The sequence below is a fragment of the Carassius auratus genome, unplaced genomic scaffold (genome assembly GCF_003368295.1).
Source record: "Carassius auratus strain Wakin unplaced genomic scaffold, ASM336829v1 scaf_tig00214183_4049273_7079891, whole genome shotgun sequence".
Taxonomy (NCBI): domain Eukaryota; kingdom Metazoa; phylum Chordata; class Actinopteri; order Cypriniformes; family Cyprinidae; genus Carassius; species Carassius auratus.
In genome coordinates, this window is record NW_020527547.1 from 404,407 (window position 1) to 425,401 (window position 20,995).

General features: G+C 37.4%; 2 protein-coding genes across 2 annotated transcripts; one reads left to right on the forward strand and one right to left on the reverse strand.

Annotated features, from left to right (window-relative positions):
- Positions 1-355: 355 nt before the first annotated feature.
- LOC113091399 (T-box transcription factor TBX3-like) lies at positions 356-4,046 on the reverse strand. Its single transcript, XM_026256911.1, has 7 exons — positions 3,239-4,046; positions 2,868-3,135; positions 2,448-2,594; positions 2,268-2,344; positions 1,800-1,933; positions 1,077-1,582; positions 356-834 (listed from the first exon to the last, which is right to left on the reverse strand). The coding sequence occupies exons 1-7, from the start codon at positions 3,532-3,534 to the stop codon at positions 526-528; spliced, it is 1,737 nt and encodes a 578-aa protein (XP_026112696.1). The 5' UTR covers positions 3,535-4,046; the 3' UTR covers positions 356-525.
- A 10,211-nt stretch (positions 4,047-14,257) lies between these two features.
- On the forward strand, positions 14,258-18,825 carry LOC113091326 (VIP36-like protein). Its single transcript, XM_026256775.1, has 8 exons — positions 14,258-14,481; positions 15,658-15,776; positions 15,941-16,058; positions 16,153-16,235; positions 16,346-16,507; positions 16,712-16,826; positions 17,067-17,180; positions 17,282-18,825. Exons 1-8 carry the CDS (start codon positions 14,277-14,279, stop codon positions 17,422-17,424), a joined length of 1,059 nt encoding a protein of 352 aa, XP_026112560.1. The 5' UTR covers positions 14,258-14,276; the 3' UTR covers positions 17,425-18,825.
- The last annotated feature ends 2,170 nt before the right edge of the window (positions 18,826-20,995 follow it).

The window sequence follows — 20,995 nt, forward strand, 5'->3', positions numbered from 1 at the left end:
CATGGGTGACCTCTTGTGGTCAAATGATTATCATCCGCATCAATCAGGTGCAGATTTTGCCCGCATGAAAATAGTTAGAAGTTCATGAAAGTTCTTAAACGTCAAATACAAGTAGGCTACTTAATGTAAGATATATATTATTTATTATAAACCTTAGGCTTAACTTTTAATTAATCGTCGGGAAAAAGGGATCATGAGATATATGGTAGGACTTTTAGATATTGTTTATATATAGCCTAAATTACGATTAAATGAGATGTATATTAGTCATAGGACTACTTTCGATGGTAAAAAAATGAACAGGGGAAAAACAGAAAAATGGTATGACATTTATTTAATGGTTGCTCTGCAACTTTATTTAGCTATTTTACACATTCTTCACACTTTTACACAGCAGATTAAGACTAAAGAATAAATAGAATATATTAATTTTTAATCCAGATCTTCAGTTGATGCATACCATAGACTTTAGATATAATGCACATCATTACAGCTGAATTTGTTGTTACTCCTGAACAGACATCTCTAGAGATCCCGGCGCGGTATGTTTTGATCCTCATTAGGATTTGATCTAAACTCAATTGATCCAGTTGTAATACCAGCATGCTCATTTGTATCAATTTCACCATATGGTACAAATACTGATGTTTGTGGCATTTTTCGGCCATGCACCCACATTGGCACAGAGTAAGGTCTGCATCTGGACCGGTAGCCAATGTTGAAAACAGGGGGGCCTTGAACCTGATATGATACAGCAGAGGAGGTGGCAGCAGATGTGGTCACGTAACTCTGTGGATATGATGATACATTTCCATGCGCTGAAACAAGCTCACCCTGAAAAAAATCAGATAAAACCACTATTATTAGTAGTATTTGATTTTATTATTTATTTATTTAAAATAAAATATGCAAATGAAAGGCAATAAAACAACACATTTTGTTTAGCACGTTGTATGTCTTTTTATATATATATTTTAAAAAAACATTATTGCATTTTATTAATTCTTTTAAAATAAATAATTGGATTTTTAGTTATATTCAACCAAATAGATTTACATCATGAATTGTCAACCTACCTGAGATGTTGTTCTGAACTGCTGAAAATCAGGCATGCCAATAAGTCTTTGTTGTAAGGATGAAGTGGTGTAACCTTGACCCTCCCCTTGATTTGATCTTATTGAAAACCAAGGATCAGTTGCTTCAGATGCCAAAAACGGAAGTGTCCCAACATAATTAAACTGGCATAAATTTGACAAGACATGTGAATTAATTAGGCCTGGAGTGGGGATGTAATAGTGCCGAGTGGGCGAACCCTTCTGAGAAACATCATCTGCAAACTTGTGTTGTTCAGCATGTTTTTTGTCCAAGGTTAAATGTTCAGAACCCTCTTCACCATGCTTTTCTTTTGTGATGACCCTTATGTTCCTTTCTCCTTGTATCTCCTCTTTTGAATCATCCTTGGACTCTTGCACTGTTGTTGAGATTTCTGTGGAATTTTGCTCATCTTGAGAAACTGAATGCTTTCTATCTTCATTGCTTCCCTTCTCATCTCCATATCCATCAATGTCACTCTCGTTTTTATCTGTAGAATAAATATCGCATAAATGCGTGTTTGGAATAGAAATAATAATATGAATTATAAATGAGATCACCAAAGCATATTAATAAAAAATAATAATATCATCAGTAAAAAATATATACATTAGTATAAAATTGTTTACAATAATAAACAGTTTGACCTTTATTATAAATTATTATACAGTATAAGTATATATTTATTATAAATCCCAACCGAACACCTGTTGAAGTTGATGTAACAACATCCGTTTCTTGAATTAAATATTTTGATGAACTTTGATGAAAAGACGAGTCGTCTGTGAACACATTGGCTTTTTTCGGTGCCACATCACACCTCTGATGTAACATCTGTTTTCTAATTATCGAAAAATACAAATGTCAGTGGATATCAATCTCATTCTTTTCAGACACACACTACTGTTCAAAAGACTGCATTGAAAATCTGAGATCTAATTTAAAATCTAATTTAAACCTGGAAATAAAGAACGTTTTTTTACACAAAATAGCATGATATAAATAAAATGTTTAAAAAAAAAGGGGCATAGTCACAAATTAATATTGTTTAGTTCAACTTTTCACTTAAAAGTCTATGCAGATCATATAATTTGTTTTGAGAAAAAAAATCGATGCATTTTAGAAGTGGACTTTTAAACAGGACTGTAAAGGCATAAACCTGAAAAAAGAAATACCTTTTCTCTCGTCTCCCATTTCCGGTATCCCGGAATCCTTTGGCAAATGGGTTATTATCGATTTTCAGCTGAGTTATCTGTAAAGGTGTGGTTAACATGTTAATGATGATACCACATTTCCCGAGTGTTGTGAAAATTTTTCAAAGATTTATTTACTTTTAAAACCTTTGTATCTGTCACCTTTTCGTTTTGGTATGCCGTCACAGCGATAAATTCTGTCTCGGGAAACACGTAGGTTTTGAACGTGCTGTAAGGAAGTTTGAGGATGTCGTTGGCTCGAACGATATGAAACCTCGGCTGATATTTGTGCATGGAGTTTAATATGGTCTGCAAAACAAAATCATATCATTTCGTGTTTTTTTTTAAACAATAACTTTAAAATAACGTTAAATTCAAATTCCACAAAAATACCTTTTTCAAATAATTTTTACATAGAAATGAATGCAAATATTTAAATGAGCTGACCACTACAGGCAACTTGTTGAATGTTGCATAGCGCTTGTTAACTCTTACAATTGGTGACAGTAACCTAAGATAACTATTTTGAGGAGAAATTTACAATAAACTTCATTCATAAAAGATTAATCACATTATACTCACAAATCCATGTTTGTCAGATATATTGTTCGTCAATTTGAGCTTATGAAATGTCACAGATCTGGACATCCATTGCTCCCCGGAAGCAGGACTGTCTGGGTGGATGTACATTCGTTTGGGCATTTCTGGATCGGCCTTTCCAGCCACCATCCAGCGAGAGTTGTGAAACTTATATCTGTAGTCATCGGCTGCGACTACATCCATCAGCAGGATGTACCTCGAATTCCTGTCCAAGCCGCTGCAGCACACTTTGAATGCTGGAAACATGCGCCTCAAAGAAGCAAAACGCCTTTCACTTGTTTACAAGTGTTCAAGTTAAAATACTTGGAGTGCCAGTGCCCATTTTCAAAAGACGTGTCAAATCAGCTTCTTACCTTCCAGACTTTGTTATGACCATCTCCGTGCCGCTTCTGTGAAACTGCCCCCATAGTTCCTTGCCTTCCAGGTGAACCACGGGGTCATCCTCAGGTGCCAGTCCGGGGTCTCTCGTCTCCACAGAGAGGTGAACGGGAGACGCGGCTTCTTTGAGTGCCAGACGAATCGAGTTATGGAGCACGTTCGCAAACTGCTGTTTCCCATATCCAACCGGGAAAAACTGCGACTGCTGTCCAAGCATCGAGCTAACAGTGAGGTCAGTTGGACTGGCCGGTATTAAGTGGTGATACGCCATTCTATCCACTTGCGCTGCTTGTGGGGTTGTTTTATAACGTCATCATCAGTAATCACTTCATCCTCACAATGTATAACAACTCCTCTCTGAGGTCTTCAGCATTCACTCCTAATGTGGAATCATGCTAGTTTCAGTCAGAAGTTGTGGATAGTTTGTCAAAATGCTTCTCGCGTTTTTGAGTGAATCATCCATTCTCATTCTTTCATGCCTTTGTCCTTTTGAGTGAAGAACCCAACTGCAAAGACCGTAAAGTTGTTTAACAGGGGTCTCGTGCGCACAGATGAGGAACCCTGGGGACCTGATCTCAAGACAGCATGATGGTTGTTGACGGAACGGTTCAATCAGGGCTTTCTTATTGGCTTCATGGACACATCCAAACCAATTGTGCTTCGTAAGGGCGTGGAAAATCGATTTATAAAGAATCAACTGCAACAAAGTGATTTAATACATATGGAGCATCAGCTGTCTAGATTTTAGGGTAGGCTATAGCTCAAGCTTGGGAACAATGTATATCGGGGCTCGTTTAAATATAAGGATGTGAATTAAAAGTGCAATTACACAGATTCATTTTGTATAGTAGTCTATTCAAAACGCTTTATATATAATTATTATTATTATATATTTTTTGTAGCTGAATTCTGACATCTTAACGACAATGCCCTTATCATAAACAATAAAACTGAATAAAATAACTGAAATTCAGGCTTTATTCAAAAATGTACATGTATACAATTTATTAATTACAATTTGTAAGTGTTTTTATTTTTGTATGTTACCATTTTACGTTATATTTTTGTTATTTTGTTTCATAATTGTTTGATTGCATAGACTATTCATACAATTCTACAAGTGATTGTTAAATGGCAGGTTCCATTGTGACAACTTACCTTCATGAAACACACATTTGGAAATAAACATGCATTGAAAAATATTCATTGACGTTATTCTGATGTTACTGTATGTTAAAAGTGTTCATGCACTAATGGCAGATTATTGTCTGTAAAACAAACAGCAGGACATATAAAAAATATATTGGCCTAACTGATGCTATTTTTAGGACTGTCACATTAAATTACCCCTCCCAGTCACCTCCCACTCGACCATCCATAATCAATGTTACATCTCTTATACAAAAGCACCAAACACAACCACAAAATACTGTCCTACATGAGAAACTCCTTCCCCTCACACATTTTACATCATTCTCATATAGTGAATTACAACCATCTCATGCTATAACACAACTTTGAATATGTACCCTTAAATAAGTCCCATCTTTCCTTGCTCCCAGTCTTCGTCCCGTAATATCATGCTGTGACATGAGTGGAAAATGACTGAAGATTCAACTGATGTATGCTTTTGATTGTCCTGGCTGGATTAGTGAGTGTATTCAGTTACACGTTTTTATTGCAGAAGAGTTTTGGCTTCACATTCCCTGAAGGCTAAAAAAACGTCACACAGTGAAACCAGCAGTACACAAGCATCTGGAAACCAGCAGCTGTGTAACTTTGTATTCAACACAAACCATTTTCCTTTTCTTGAAGATTACAATTACATATTGAAAACTAAGCAACTCCTAGCAGTCATGTGATATCAAGCATTGCTGTTTTTTAAAGAATGTGGCCAAACTACCATGGCGCCAATTTGACAGTGCATGTAATGGGGAAGCCCCATCAGACACTTCATTGTAAGGTTTTTAATGAGGATCTATTTCTGTGTCTGCAATTTAGCAATTTAGCACAGTTTTTTTCTTAGTGGGAGACTAACTGTTGTTTTTTGTGTTAGTGTATAGTGTCGTGTAAAATGCCTGCCAGCACATTCTTTCAGTATCAGTGCTGGGTTACATGTTGATTTTTATTATCAATATTGAGAACAGTTGTGGTGCTTAACATTTTTTGTGAAAACCATTGCATATTTATTTTTCAAGATTTTCTTGATAAATATAAAGATTTTTTTTACATTAATATATTTTCCGCATGTCACTTTTGATCAATTGAATTAAAAAAACTTAAACAGGGGTTAAACACTTTAAACACTATTAATACAGCGATACAGCTTTGCCTATATGCCTATATTCTGAGGCATTTAAATTATTTCACGCCCGGCTTCTGTAATGGATCAATCTGTGAATTTACATTGACGCTGTCCTATGACAGCTTTATGTCCTGTGTTCAGCTGTGCTCCCATGGTGGCTGAGAGTACAGAGAAAGATCCACACACCGGATTATGAGAGCTATGTCATCTGCGGCCATCCACTACTGATGACCCAGACTTTATTGGGCAAGGAGCAACCCTGGCTGTCAGTTATCCCAACTTTATAGAGAGCGCGGGCAGAGAGCTGTGGGAGGAAGGGAGCACTGATACCAGTCTAATATTTGTGTGAGAACACTAACAGGCATTGTGTGTAACTTAAAACCAAGGATAAAAAGCTGGTTTAAATTGCTCCACCAGCTGGTACTGACCCCTGAGGTGTGGCTGGTTGGGAAGAGGTGAGGTTTTAATGCTAAATTTTGACACAGGATCTTTTGTTTGTATATTGTAATAGTTGCATTTATAGTATATCTACATTTGTACCATTTGAGCAAGTTGTGGCCTAATGGTTAGAGAGTTTGACTCCTAACCCTAAGGTTGTGGGTTTGAGTTTCGGGCCAACTGAGGTGCCCCTGAGCAAGGCACCAAACCCCAACTGCTCCCCGGACACTGCAGCATAAATGGTTGGCCACTGCTCTGGGTGTGTGTGTGTTCACTGCTGTGTGTGTACACTTTGGATGGGTTAAATACAGAGCCCGAATTCTGAGGATGGGTTACCGTACTTGGCTGTATGTCTCTTCACTTATAAGCTTTGTGCTATATTTTAAAAAAAAAATAAAAAAAAGTTTGACAGCATAAGCATGAGCATTTCATTTATGCAATTTGTGTGTGTGTGTTTGAGGATAACATTCAACTCACAAAGCTGTTGCTGAGTAGACAGCCTTGAAAAGAAGGATTTCAATAAAGTATTACAACATAAAGGAAAAGCACAATAACTAAGTAATTGGGGTTACTTTCCTCCAGTAAATGTGCAATGAGTGGCCCCAATGTGGCACTCTCTCAAACACATCGGCTGTTTATTTAGAAGGGATGTGATGAATAGTCGGCCACTAACAGACTGGTGTGACTGGACATGTTTGGACTGTGGAGGTGGGAGGAATGCAGTTAAACACTGGCACTGACAAGGTGTGAGGAGAGAGAGAAGCTGAAACAGAGCAGAGGTTCTGAGCACGTGGTGCTGTCAAATAGATGGTACTTCTACTCAGAAACAAAGACAGAACAGGCAGGATTTTTTAATGATCCACATTCAAGATTGAGTAAACAGCTGAAATCAGCACATCTCTTCAGACAGGCTTTCTGGGAGCAGACCCAGCAGAAGATAAATGAGCACTGATGGAAATGAAAGCAAATGACTGATCATCCAGCGAGTCTGCAGTCATTAGTGTGATTCAGTTTACATCCTAATGAAGAACACGTAATGAAATATTGTTTCTTAATAGATTTGTTAAAAACTATTATAAAATAAATTGTTGTTGTTATTTTTTTTTTACTTTTTATTCATTAAATATTCCTGGGGGAAATATAAATATATATGATTTCCATGAAAATTTTAAACAGCACAATTGTTTTCAACAATGAACAGAAAACAATAAAAATGTTTGTTGAACAGCATATCAGCATATTAGAATGGGTTCTAGAGGATCATGTTACATTGAAGTCCAGAGGAATGGCTGCTGAAAATCTTATAATGTTTTGGTTTTGTTCCCCGCTTCAGCCTAGGAGGGGCTCCCGTTCCCGAGTCAAGCCCAGGATGGACTCCCGTTCCCAAGTCAAGCCCAGGATGGACTCCCCTTCCCAAGTCAAGCCCAGGATGGGCTCCCGTTCCAGAGTCAAGCCCAGGATGGGCTTCAGATCCCCAGTTAAGCCTGGAGAGGGCTCCTGTCTCCCCATTAAACCCAGGGAGGGCTCCTGATCCCCAGTTAAGCCCAGGGAGGGCTCCTGTTTCCCTGTTAAGCCCCGGGTAGGGCTCCAGATCTCCAGCCAGCCCCAGAGCTTGCTCCAGTGTCATCTCCAGTGTCGTCTCCAGCCCCAGAGCTTGCTCCAGTGTCATCTCCAGTGTCGTCTCCAGCCCCAGAGCTTGCTCCAGTGTCATCTCCAGTGTCATCTCCAGTGTCATCTCCAGCCCCAGAGCTCGCTTCAGTGTCGGCTCCGGCCCCAGAGCTCGCTTCAGTGTCGGCTCCGGCCCCAGAGCTCGCTTCTGTGTCGGCTCCGGCCCCAGAGCTCGCTTCTGTGTCGGCTCCGGACCCAGAGCTCGCTTCAGTGTCGGCTCCGCCCCCAGAGCTTGCTTCAGTGTCGGCTCCGGCCCCAGAGCTCGCTTCTGTGTCGGCTCCGCCCCCAGAGCTTGCTTCAGTGTCGGCTCCGGCCCCAGAGCTCGCTTCTGTGTCGGCTCCGGCCCCAGAGCTCGCTTCAGTGTCGGCTCCGGCCCCAGAGCTCGCTTCTGTGTCGGCTCCGGCCCCAGAGCTCACTTCTGTGTCTGCTTCCGCCCCAGAGTTCCGGCTCCAGCCCCAGAGTTTGCTCCAGTGTCGGCTCAGGGCCCAAAGTGCCCCTCAAGTTACCTAGTTTTCCCCAATTAATTTTTTTTTTTGGGGGGGGGGGCAAATGCCCGCAGCTGAGCCATCTAAGGCCACAGAGGATCCACCATGGCCTCCTGAGTCTCTAGATCCGCCATGGATTCCAAACTCCCCTGATCAGCCATGTCCTCCCGAGTCTCCAAATCCACCATGACTTCCCGAGTCCCTTGATCCACCATGGCCTCCCGAGTCTCCAGATCCGCCATGGCCTCCCGAGTCTCCAGATCCACCATGGCCTCCCGAGTCTCCAGATCCACCATGGCCTCCCGAATCTCCAGATCCACCATGGCCTCCCGAGTCTCCAGATCCACCATATCCACCATGGCCTCCCGAATCTCCAGATCCACCATGGCCTCCCGATACCCCTGATCCGCCACAACCTCCCGAGTCCCCTGATCCACCATGAACTCCCACGTCCCCTGATCCACCATGCACTCCCAAGTCTCCGGATCCACCATGACCTCCCAAGTCCCCTGATCTGCCATGACAACCCGAACTGCCTTCCTCACCTCCACCTGTATATGCCCGTTGATTTAAATGCTATATCTGAAGCATTCTCCAGCATCTCCTCACTCCTTCCCGAGTATAACATGAGAAGTGAATCATTTTTTATTATTATTTTATTTTTTATTTCACTATTTTGTAATGCTTATTATGGAACTAGAAAAAAAGACTCAAAAATAACAAATCTGTTTTGAAGTTTATTTTTCAGAATTTTCTGAGAAATGGTTCATAAAGACATACTGTATGAACAATTGTTTGGCTGTTTGTTCGAAGCGATGAGGAAAAACATCTTGTGTTTGTGCTTGATAAAAAAAGAAAGTTTCAATGCCACATCTGCACTTTGGGAATCAAATACAACTTTCTCATACAAACATTGATTGATGTCAGGAGGACAATGATAAGTGGCGGTGTTGAGTGTACTTTGAATCAGCCGAAGGACGGTTCTCGAGAACCGCTGAAACCATTCTAATAATGCCTTTGTTCAGATACGGCAACCATAATCTGCCTCATATTAAGCACAAATATAAAATTGCTTCAGCGTTGATATCTTTTCTGTATTTTTTGTTATATATTTGATGTATGCAAATTAAGCTCTTTGCTGACCATAATTCCAAGATGACATTTAAGAATAATCATGACTATAAACAAAATTGAAGTGAAGTCAAAAAATTTAACTGGAGTTACAGTTTAGAAAAAATCATTGTTGAAGAATGTTTTAAAAATAAACGTTTGGACTTTCTTTGGGGAAAACTGTTTTGAATCTGCTCTTTGGGTTCTGTTATGTGAGGCTCAGGGGATCCGGCTCATTGAAACACAACTAATCCCATGAACACCCACGCCAAAAATACAGTATTGATGTTTTTGAGCAGTGAAAACCTACTCTGGTAGATCAGGAAAGGTCTGCCTGGCTCAGTAAACCTGTGATTAAAAGCTGTAGTAGTCCTTAGAGTATTAAACATGAATCTGGGTAATGAACACAGAGGGAAGGGGTAAATAAAGGAAGCTTTCTGGTAAATTAAATTAGATGTGAACATTTGTTTACTCTGAGGATCATTCAACATCTGATATTCAGGAATTTCAATGTATGTTTCTAGATAACAAAAAGAATATCAAGACTTTTGTTTTTAATCAAATTCAGATTTTTTTTTTCAATCTCAAAATATTTTCGGAAATCATAAAACTAAAAAATTATGTATTGTGTACAATAAACATAGCAGTGTTTTTTGGGGGGGGTTTTTTTTTTTTTTTTTTTTTTTTTACAGTAGGCTAAAGTTTATTCAGCAAAGGTTTTTAATTTGTGATTTTACTAGTTCTCAGATGAACAAAGTGCTAGTACAGCATCTCAATCAAATGATCAGCTAAAAAACGCATATTCACATTTATAGCACATTCTTAAATGACTTTATTAGTGTAAATTTCCTTAACTTAAATCTCTTGGTAAAGGCTCTTTTGTCAGGTATGTTAGATATAAATCAGTATTACTGATTTTAAGACTGTTGACTGACTGTTGTGACTGGATGCATATAGATGCTTTTAAGACATGTTTTAGGATTGTGGATATAGCACTCATTCCTTGTAACCATGTAATTCCATTTTAAACTACAGAAAGACCTTGAGGCTTCTGTCGTCCATTTCTTAATAAGATATTAGTTCTAATGTGTGAAAATTGATTCCTTTCCCTCGCCCTTTGTTTTTATTTTTTTTCTATTTCTGGTTGCTCCAGACAAGTGATTTACTCCCTTTATATTAAAACGCCTGGATTGATTTTGCAATGCAATAAAGCCAATAAAAGTTTGTTTATTTAAGCTTTGCCAGGGCTTTGGTGTGTTTATTTGCCAAAGTGTATAGGTCGGGATAAAGTACACTGTGAATGGGGAATCAAAAGGCAGAAAGGGTAAACTATCAGATGGATTTCAATACAATGTATTTGTTTTTTAAAAACATTAGCATAAAATTTACTTATGTTTTACGTGCTGAATGGTGTGTGTGTGTGTGTGTGTGTGTGTGTGTATGTGTGTTTGTGTGTGTGTTTAAAATAAAAAATAAAATATATTTTAAAAATAAAAAACACATCTTTGGCTTGTGCCGGAGACATCTGTGAGCATGATCATTGTTTGTGTTTGTGTATCTTCTGTATTGTGGCATTCAAAACCACATGCACTAAAGTTTTGATGTCTAACTCAGACCACGGTGATCTAAGAGCTTGAGAAATGTTGGAATTTATCATGTCTGCCTGTGAATCTGTCATCAAACTTACTATTGTCTCAACATCCCGTTTATTCTAGTTTCAGTCCCTTTGCAGAAGTGGCTTTTCTTAGACCCAATATTGTTGACTCAGAGTGAAACTGTCTTCTCTTTGAAGTGACTCTCCATAAAAGATTGTGGAAACTATTTGCAAGGCTCTAAAATTAACATACATGTGATGTATAATTTTTATAAAAACTAAAAAAAATTTTTTATTTAAAAACAATTGCATTCTTGAATTGTGTCAAATATGAATCAAAAGTGAAAGCAAAGACAAATTAAGATGAGACATTTCTATTTCAAATAAATTCAGCAATTTCAATCTTTCTATTCATTAAAGAATCCCCCCCCCCCCAAAAAAAGTGGTTTCTACAAAAATATTAATCAGCACAACTGTGTTCAACACTGATAATAATATTTTTTCTTGAGCACCAAATCAGCATAATAAAATGATTTCTAAAGGATCGTCTGAAACTGAAGACTGGAATAATGACTGTTGAAAACTTTGCCACCACTGGAACAAATTACATTTGAAAAAATATTAAAATACAATACTGTTATTTTAAAATGTTATAATATTTCACAGACATGATCCAATTAAATGCAGCTTTGGTGAGCATAAGAGACTTAATCCTTCAAAACCATTAAGTCTTATTTTAAACAAGTTTCTTCTCTGAAAAAAGCCAAAGAGCCAGACAGCTAAAGGACAGTCAGCACAACATTCACTGGTATGATGGAATAAATAAAGAAATGAATAAAATGAGCAGACAACAGGCTTGCTTTAAAGTTAATGAGGCATACTGATCAAAGTCAACAGTAAAAATCGTCAGACAGATAATGGGCGAATGGAGTCTTTCTCTGAGAATACTTCAAATCTGCAGTGAATAAAGGCCTGATGATTCAGGAAATAAGTGAAGAGATACTAATATTCCATAGCTGAACAGTAGGTTATCAAATTAACCAAACAGAGTTCCATAACTGTATAGAAATATTCATTAAAATAAAACATAATTTTATAATTATTTATATAGAAAAAAAGAACTATAATAATGAATTATTTGTACTGTTAAAATTCCAAAATTAAATAAATAAATAAAAAACACACTTTCACAGTCTATCAGACACTTAAGTAATCACCATTGGTGTGAATTATTGATTGAGAGAAGCATTCTGATGAGGATGCGTTTGGAGCGATGCTATTTAATTAAGGAAATGTACTCTTTCTCTTCCGTTTTCTTTTGTCAGCACAAACACCTCAATGGAAGAAGAGGTGCACTGAGGACACTTCAGCACAAAGAGGCCCATCATTCCTCAAGCAGATTCCTTTTCTGCCTGTAATTACGGCTTCTGATTCAAACAGCATCAAAATGTATGTCTGAAGGTGTTTTTAATGTCTGCCATCTGTGCTAAGATTTACAAACTGCATATTCCTTAGACGCCCACTAGGAAGAGTATTAAGGATTATTTATGATCAAATTATTCACAGGTGGACCATATCTCAGAGTAGCCTACTTTAGAAAAAATATATCCAAAAACTTACCATTTATACAACACAGATATCCTTTTAAGCTTTAAAATCTGTGTTCAAGCGTTCAAACTCTCTAACCAGGCCCCGACTTCCCCACGACACACTCATGAGATGTTCTCCTAGAAGAGGAGCAATACAATTGTTTATAATGGAGATATGGGTCGAGTTAAGTAAAGGTTACTTACTTTTGCTAGTAAATAAATGTTCACATGATGATATCTGATTAAACCAGATCTAAAAGTCTTCCTATAATTTTACTTGCATAACTGGGTTGTACTCATCACTCATTACTCATTGGTAATCAAGGCTTCTTAAACCTGACAGAGGAAAAGGGTGTGGGAAAAGCATGAAGTAAGTTGAGCTGGTATAAATATATTCTTTGTCTTGCCTGATTAGGTATGACAGCTTAGGTGTGAACATGTTTCCCTCTGACTATAGTCTAAAGAGCCCACCAAACTAGGTCTACTAGTGCACTGTGACGTTGAACTCAACAAGGAAACCTAATAACCTCATGAACACCCACTGGGCCAGACACCATATTCTGAAACAGCTGAAGGTCACAGGAACTGCTGGACTAAAATACAGTTCTATTCATTTTTGTTGTACCTCCTCACATGCTGCCACTAGTATTTTGAACCCTACGCATTGCTGTTTGAAATCTGTGTTTAAAATCACTTATGAAACCAAAAGGATTTGCATTTAAGTAATCCACCTCTAAGTATTGAGGGGTTGTATTTCAGAGTGCTTAACTAAAAAACATTGGTGAACTAAATACAATTCTGTAACTCAAAATTCAAGAGCTGAGAACAATTCCAGTCCTCCAGTGACCTCTAGTGAAGAGTCAATTAAACTGCAGACAGTATATCTTCGAGATAGATGGTGCGTATTTCATAAAAATAAAATATTATTATAACATTATGATAACTCATTATTTGTGTCTGACTGTATCGGTGAGTGTGCTAGTTTTCTCCCGTAGCAAGAAGGAAGAGAAGAGAACTTTTAATCACTTGCCTATTTCAGACACTTAAAGTTATAAACAAACAGACATAGCCTGTACACAATGAAATTCCTCCATAAGAACACACACACACACACACCAATACTAATGCTTTATCAGTACTAACCACAGAAAGCAGTGAAAACACTCTTATTGTTGTTGCTACTTACTGGACAAATGTTATGCAAAGAAATTAAATTACGGGTCCATGTCTAAAATGCTGATTATTTTGATTTGTCTTTGTGAATGCTGATTTTTAAAACTTGGTCAAAAACTCTATTCATTTATCATAATATAATATAATATAATATAATATAATATAATATAATATAATATAATATAATATAATATAATATAATATAATATAATATAATATAATATAAATATACGCCAGTGTGGAGCACTTTTTAAAGTAAAAAGTGTGAGCCTAAATATTTCAGCTTATTTGAATGACAAATATTTGCTTATCTGCTAAACAAAAATTTGACCTATAATGACAGAGCCTAGGGGTATGACGATTTGCATAACAGGTTAGATAGGTAAATTAAATCTAATCGCTTGGATTTAAATTCAGATTTAGAACTGCTAGGTTTAAAATAAAAAATATGAATACCCTTATTTTATCTTCTTTTTTTCTTCTCAGGATGCACTTGTTTTATTGGCACAGATACTCACCGAACGTAACGTACGGAAAACAACGATTGGTCGAAAAAATGATTGGCAAGATTGTAAACCACTTATTGCAGTGCACGAATGAAAATAGACGAATAGTGACGAGGGGCGGGCATTTTAAAGTGAGCCAGGGAAAATGGCGACCGTCGTGATGAAGTTGAACGGGACTCTTTACACAACAGTAAAGAGTTTAGCGAACAGTCCGGCAAACAAAAGCAGAGTATCTGCGTTATTAGTTTTAATACTCGCTTTTTTGAGTAGTAGTTCTGGAGAAAACACATATGATGATAACACTTATGAATTTCTCAAGCGAGAGTATTCGCTGAGTAAGCCATACCAAGGTAAGAGTCCATTCCTGCTCGCTCAGTGACGCCCTGCCAAAATCACACCTGTTTCAGGAAAGTCAACTAACGTTAGCTGAAGAGAAAATACCTAAGTGAGACCAGAGGTTTACTGATAGGACTGTGTCCTTTATTTCTTTGTAATTGTTGGTTGCCCTTTTCTTTCTGTCGTAAGAGTGGCAGGGTTATTTCGCAACTGCGGTGATTAGTCTCAAGTCCACAGGGCGGAAGTAACGTACAGGACAGTTATACAGCCGTGGACAAAAGTTTTGAAAATCACACATTAATTTTCACTAAGTCTGCTGCTGCAGTGTTTTTAGATCTTTTTGTCAGCTGTGACTATGGTTTGCTTAAGTATAATTACAAGAATAACATAAGTGTCAAAGTCTTTTATGGACATTTACGGTACATTTATGCAAAGACTCATTTTCAAGACCTCTGCGTTTAGCCCTGGCTTGCTGTCAATAAACTTCTGGGCCACATCCTCACTGATGGCAGGCCATTCTTGCATATTCAATGCTTGGAGTTTGTCAGAATTAGTTGGTTTTTGTTTTTCCACCTGCCTCTTGAGGATTGACCACAAATTCTAAATGGAATTAAGGTCCGGGGAGTTTCCTGGCCATTAACCCAAAATGTTGATGTTTTTTTTCCCTGAGTCACTTAGTTATCACTTTTGCCCTATGGCAAGGTGCTCCAGCATGTCCATCTCCAAACAAGCTGTATTCCAGATGACCAAAGCAATCAGAAAGGGGATCCATCAGAGAAAATGAAAATTTGAATTTAGTCCTCAGTAATGTTAACTTTAAGAAACTGTCCTGCCGCTTGCTGGTTTTTCAAAACAAACAGGGATTGTACAATTAATTGCAATTCATCTGATTGCTCTTCATAACATTCTGGATTATATGCAAATTGCCATAATGAAAACTGAGGCAACCGACTTTGTGAAAATTAATGTTTGTGTCATTCTCAAAACATTTGGCCATGGCTGTAGATTTTCCATATACATTAATAATATATATATGGTCTTGGTTATCTAGAAGCAAAAAGAAAATATGCAAACATAAATAAATGGACAAATGTTAAGGCTTTGTGTGTATACATCCATACAAATACAAACATGCATACACATATAACGGGTATGTGAGTGAAATTGACTGTGTTGATGTATGTCCACAGGACTGGGCTCCTCCAGCTCCTCACACTGGGAGCTCATGGGCAACACCATGATCATGCCTGAACACATACGGCTGACACCAGACCTGCAGAGCAGACAAGGAGCTGTATGGAGTCGTAATGTGAGTTTAAATGATGAGAAATCCTGAAACGCACCTATTAGACAAAGCAATTAAATAGCAACCTGTTAGAAAAAGAGGATCTTGAGATAATGTGTAATAGACATGCTTGTACGTGTGTGTGTGTGTTTGTGTGTGTGTGTGTGTGTGTGTGTGTGTGTCTGTAGCCCTGTTACATCAGGGACTGGGAGCTGCAAGTACAATTTAAGATCCATGGTGAGGGCAAGAAGAACCTGAATGGAGACGGCCTTGCAATATGGCTCACCAAAGAGCGAATGCAAAATGGTATGAGATCATCAATATTGCAAATCTTCAAAATACTGATTTTCTGTGATATAACTATGATGGGGTTGTTTTTTTGGTCTTTGTTTTCCTCAAGGTCAAGTGTTTGGAAACACAAACTTTTTTACAGGTCTGGGTGTTTTTGTAGACACTTATCCCAATGAAGACAAGCAGCATGAGGTATATTGCCACTAAACATTAGATAAACAAGACTTCAATAAATGTCATGTCCTCAACCTGTGAAAAAAATCATAATAATCAAATCGGATTAATTTCTGTCTCTCTTTCAGAGAACGTTTCCTTTCATCTCTGCAATGGTGGGAAATGGAAGTGTTGCATATGACCACGACCATGACGGACGGTTTACTGATCTCGGTGGCTGCACTGCTCACGTTCGCAATGTTGAATATGACACATTCCTCTTGATCAGATATATGCAGAACAGACTCACAGTAAGAAACATCTTCACTTTCTGTTTTGTTTGGGGGTTTTTTAGCCACAGACAAATTCATACATATATGCACTACTGCACCAATTTAGTATTTCAAACTGCGATGCAGATATTCAAGACGAGGGAGAGGTTAAATTTAGTATTGTTTAGACCATTGTTGGAGAGCAGTTCTGTATGCACCTTCATTTGCTGATCTGTCTTTCAGGTGATGATGGATATCGAGGGGAAGCAAGAGTGGAAGGACTGTCTGGATATACCTGGAGTGAGGCTGCCACAAGGTTACTATTTCGGCGTCTCGTCAGCTACTGGAGATTTATCAGGTTTGGACCAGTGAAGCTTTTCATTCAATCAAATTTAAATCAGGTAGATATTCAGATCCTATGAAAACTGCATTATATTTTATAGTCAATTTTGAGAGCAATATAATATCTGTGCATTCACAAAAAAAATGTCTGGAGAGGGTACTTGCTCTTAGGTGTTTTAAAATTGAAATAAAAGACAATGCTAAATAATAATTTTTTGTATTATTTGTATTTATTTATTGCATGTTTTGTTTTTAGATAACCATGACCTGATCTCCTTCAAGCTGTATGAGCTCACAGTGGAACGCAGTCCTGAAGAGGACCAGCAGGAGATCATGTTGCCTAGTGTAGACTACCGAGTGGACTCTAATGGTAACAGTAACAATAAGAATATACATTCATTACATTTCAGTATAAGCTACTTTACAGAGAAGTACAAATGTTTGTATCTTCCAAATGTTTTCTTTACACAGTTCATGTGGAGGATGAAGGAAGGAGCATCATCACCACCTTATTTCTCTTCATTGTTTCCGTCATTGTGCTGGTTGTAGTGGTTGTGGTTATTATCTTTCTATATAGTCACTATAAAGAGAACCGCCGCAAACGCTTCTACTGAGCAAACTAAAAAACAAGTGACAGGAAGGAAATGGGACGAGAGATCCAACATGAGTGTGACTGGCATTTTTGCATGGGGCTGCTTCTGGACCTCACCAACAGAAAGGACCTGAAGGCCAACACTGAACTAAAAGCCATACCTGACCTCAATCGTGATTATGATCTCAAAAACCTGTTTAAGAATATTTGAAAGAGTGTGCATGTGTTTTTGAAGGTCTCTAGAGACTGTTGTGTGAGCGTGTGCTGTATTTTTGTACTAGTTACATTGACCTTCGCCTTTCGCCCAGAAGTGGCACAGAGAACTGTGTAACAACATTTACAGAGGCACAATAGTTTCTCAAACTATAAATAGTATTCTCAGGTTGTCTACTGTAATGCCACTGCAGAAATCCCCAAAACCCTTGTGTTCTGCATTCAGTTAGACAGAAATGAATCAAAATAAAATATATCACCTAGACTTTGACCTCCATCTGTCACCATCATCTCATCAGCTGTCAGCAGTCATCTTTTAATTTATGTAAAATTGATTCGATTCGATTTTCATCCTTATGGAACTAATGCTGGCCGGCTGTTATAAACAGACAGTAACAACCATCAATGTGAAGAATATTTTTTCCAAAATTTCTTTAGTTATATGTGATATTGTTTTATGTATCAAAAGCTGCACTGAACTGCTTGACCATATGTAGCTTATTTTGAGTTAATTTGGTTTGTTAGGATTTGACTACTTCAGCTACTTAAACCTTTATATTTCATGTCTCCGTGGCCTTATTTGAATACTATGTTTAATAATGTTGAAGCGCTGATAAATATGGTAATGATGATGACGTGTCTATTCATATCTTAATAAACAGGCAGAGATGTAAAGCTGGTGCAGCAGTTTGACAGTTCCTGAGTTTTTCAATAATTGCACTATGGCAAAGATATGCAAGAGGTTTTGCTTTTGTCCCAAGTTCCAGTCTTTCCTATCACTTCTAGTCACGGCTCTCCACAGTTGTGCAACATTTGTCTATTGTTTTATACTGGGAGAGATTGTTATTGCTGTTGTCATCAGATCAGTGGTTGAGCAAGCTGCTGTGTCAAACTGTTTTCATGGTTGTCATGAAAATTCTGAATTAAACATTCAAAGTTTGTCTTATAATTGGATGTTATGTGCTGACAACTAAATGTTAGGAATAGTCAATTGTTTTACAATAAGTTTTTCTCATAGCTTCTACCAACCCATAATTATTTGTATACACTCTAAAATCGTTTTGTAACTTAGAACTTAACAAACTTGAATTTTAAGTTGATCACTCAAAAAAAAAGTTTGTATTGAATTAAATATGAAATATTTGTTTTATTCTTTTTCTTTAAAGAAAATCCAGATGTTTCAACCTATATGCATTTCATTTACAATCATCAAAATAATGTTTGCAGCTTAATAGGTTTAATTCAATCAATAAATTACAATTTATTTAAGTTGTAACAGTTTCCCTGTATTTTTATTTCTTTTAGGTCATACAGTTAGTTAGTTACTTAGTTTTCTTTCCTGTGTTGTTATGAGTGATAGGTTCATGGCTCATTTCAGTCTCAGGAACCAAAACTGGGGACAAGTACCACTGTGCTAATGTATGCTAGACTATTAACTGAGACTCATTTCCAGATGTGTCTTCTCCTGTAGTATCTGTCCATCACACACTGTTTATTTATTTTACCTATTTATTGAGGCCTTAATAAGGCACCAGTAAGAGATAATGTTAAAGTTTATCACCATTTTGGGTGATGTTTATGAAATTCTAAAACAAAATGAATAAGACATAACCTTTCTCCAACAAACTTGGTTAAGTACAGTATATAGTCATCTATATTATAACCCTATTATTTGATAATGGTGTGTTATATGGTGATAATCTGTGCAATTTCACTATTTCTCCATTTTAACACCCTGAGATTTGACTATGGGGGCCAAAAATATTTTTATTTTTCTCATCTGGCTTGAATGGGTTTCATTTCCCTTTCACAAGTTTCTATGCATTTGCTGTATCTGTCCCTTCACATTGGTTACCAGTAAAAGAGGAAAATAGTAGTACTGAGCATTATGCAAATTACTCAGAAAATCTGACACGTTGATACAGACAATATGTGTAATCATTCAGTAATTTCCCCTTGGAATATATTAAGCATCATTTGTTTTTGTCTTTTTGTCAGTGTTTTTTAATGAGAACTCTGTTTACCAAGAAATGTGGGCGATTGGTGAAACATTTAAATGTAACAGAGCATGGGGGCAGGGCTCAAGACTGAAACCAAATGGTCACATTTTGAGACATTTCTTGCTGCCGGTGAACACTGGTGCGTCTAATGTCTGATTTTAATCTAAAACCTCGCTGCGTTTCAGCTGCGCAGATGCGACAGTGCTGCGAGATCCAGTGAGAAGCGTTTGAATTTGCAGCGCAATAATAAGGTTACTGCAAGAGCTCACGAGAATCATTCAAATTCTGCACAGAAATCTCTATTAAACAGCTCTGACATTCATCAGGAAACCAGAAGCGGTAATGCTAACTGTAACGGTGTTGTGGTACAAATAGTCTAATGCATTATATCATTCATTTCAGGGTTTGTACAACCTTTTGAGAGAGAAATTCAAGCACTTTTCAACAACTTTAAAGCATTTCACACTAGTTCCAGCACTAAGATGATCAAGTTTGAAAGTTATTTTTAATGGGATGAACGAAATATACTTTGCAATACATCAAATCACATAACAGACAGCAGCAGAGAAGCACTTATTGCCTTATTAGTCATTCATTTATACTTTTTCTCTATATTTTTTGATATTATAAAATATCACGTCCAATCTAAAGTATACAGATAGACATTTGCTACCCATTTTCAATTAGAAAGTGCACAAGCAACATTACTCAAAAAAAAAGTTGCCCAGCAAAATTGCTCCAAAAGTTGCCCAGTGTATCATCAGCCTTAGTCTGGAGCCCTGCATAAGGGCTTCATATTTTTAATGTAACAGAGACTCAAAACATTACAAGTTCACAAAAAGTGCTAACACAAACACACATGAGCTTGCCCTTCAATTAATTTACAATTGCACCTTTACTAATTGTACAACAGTAGAGTCTGGTTTCCCCTAAGGTTTTTTCTCAATTTCTGTCACCAATGGAGTTTTGGTTCCTTACCACTGTCACCTTTGGTTTGCTTAGCTGGGGACAGTTGACTCATTGCACAGACATATTGGAAGAGAGCTGAACTGGATGGTGACATCACTGAATCATCAATCATCACTGAAGCTGGAAAAATGACTGTTATTGTCAAACTATTTTCCTGTTTGTCACTGTAAAGCTGCTTTGACACAATCAGTATTGCATAAAGCACTTTACAAATAAAGGTGACTTGACAACTCCAAAATATAAATGCATTTCATTAACAAGCATCAAATGCACATGTACTTTGGTACATCTAAATGAAATTAACTCCTTTAAACAACTTATTTTACTTTTTTTTATTTTTTTGCCCTACTTTGCCCAGCCTTATCACTAACAACAGTCAAGTAAATTTGTTACATCAAGGAAACCTGGAAA

What these genes read in the sequence shown, in the direction of transcription:
- LOC113091399 (XM_026256911.1), bottom strand. Translation starts at nt 3,534, where the DNA reads ATGGCGTATCACCACTTAATACCGGCCAGTCCAACTGACCTCACTGTT. An exon ending in AATGGGAGACGAGAGAAAAG is followed by an intron (nt 1,934 to 2,267) that starts GTATTTCTTTTT and finishes TTCGATAATTAG; the next exon opens with AAAACAGATGTTACATCAGA. An exon ending in AGTTCAGAACAACATCTCAG is followed by an intron (nt 835 to 1,076) that starts GTAGGTTGACAA and finishes GATTTTTTTCAG; the next exon opens with GGTGAGCTTGTTTCAGCGCA.
- LOC113091326 (XM_026256775.1), top strand. Translation starts at nt 14,277, where the DNA reads ATGGCGACCGTCGTGATGAAGTTGAACGGGACTCTTTACACAACAGTA. An exon ending in GCTGAGTAAGCCATACCAAG is followed by an intron (nt 14,482 to 15,657) that starts GTAAGAGTCCAT and finishes GTATGTCCACAG; the next exon opens with GACTGGGCTCCTCCAGCTCC. An exon ending in GAGCTGTATGGAGTCGTAAT is followed by an intron (nt 15,777 to 15,940) that starts GTGAGTTTAAAT and finishes GTGTGTCTGTAG; the next exon opens with CCCTGTTACATCAGGGACTG.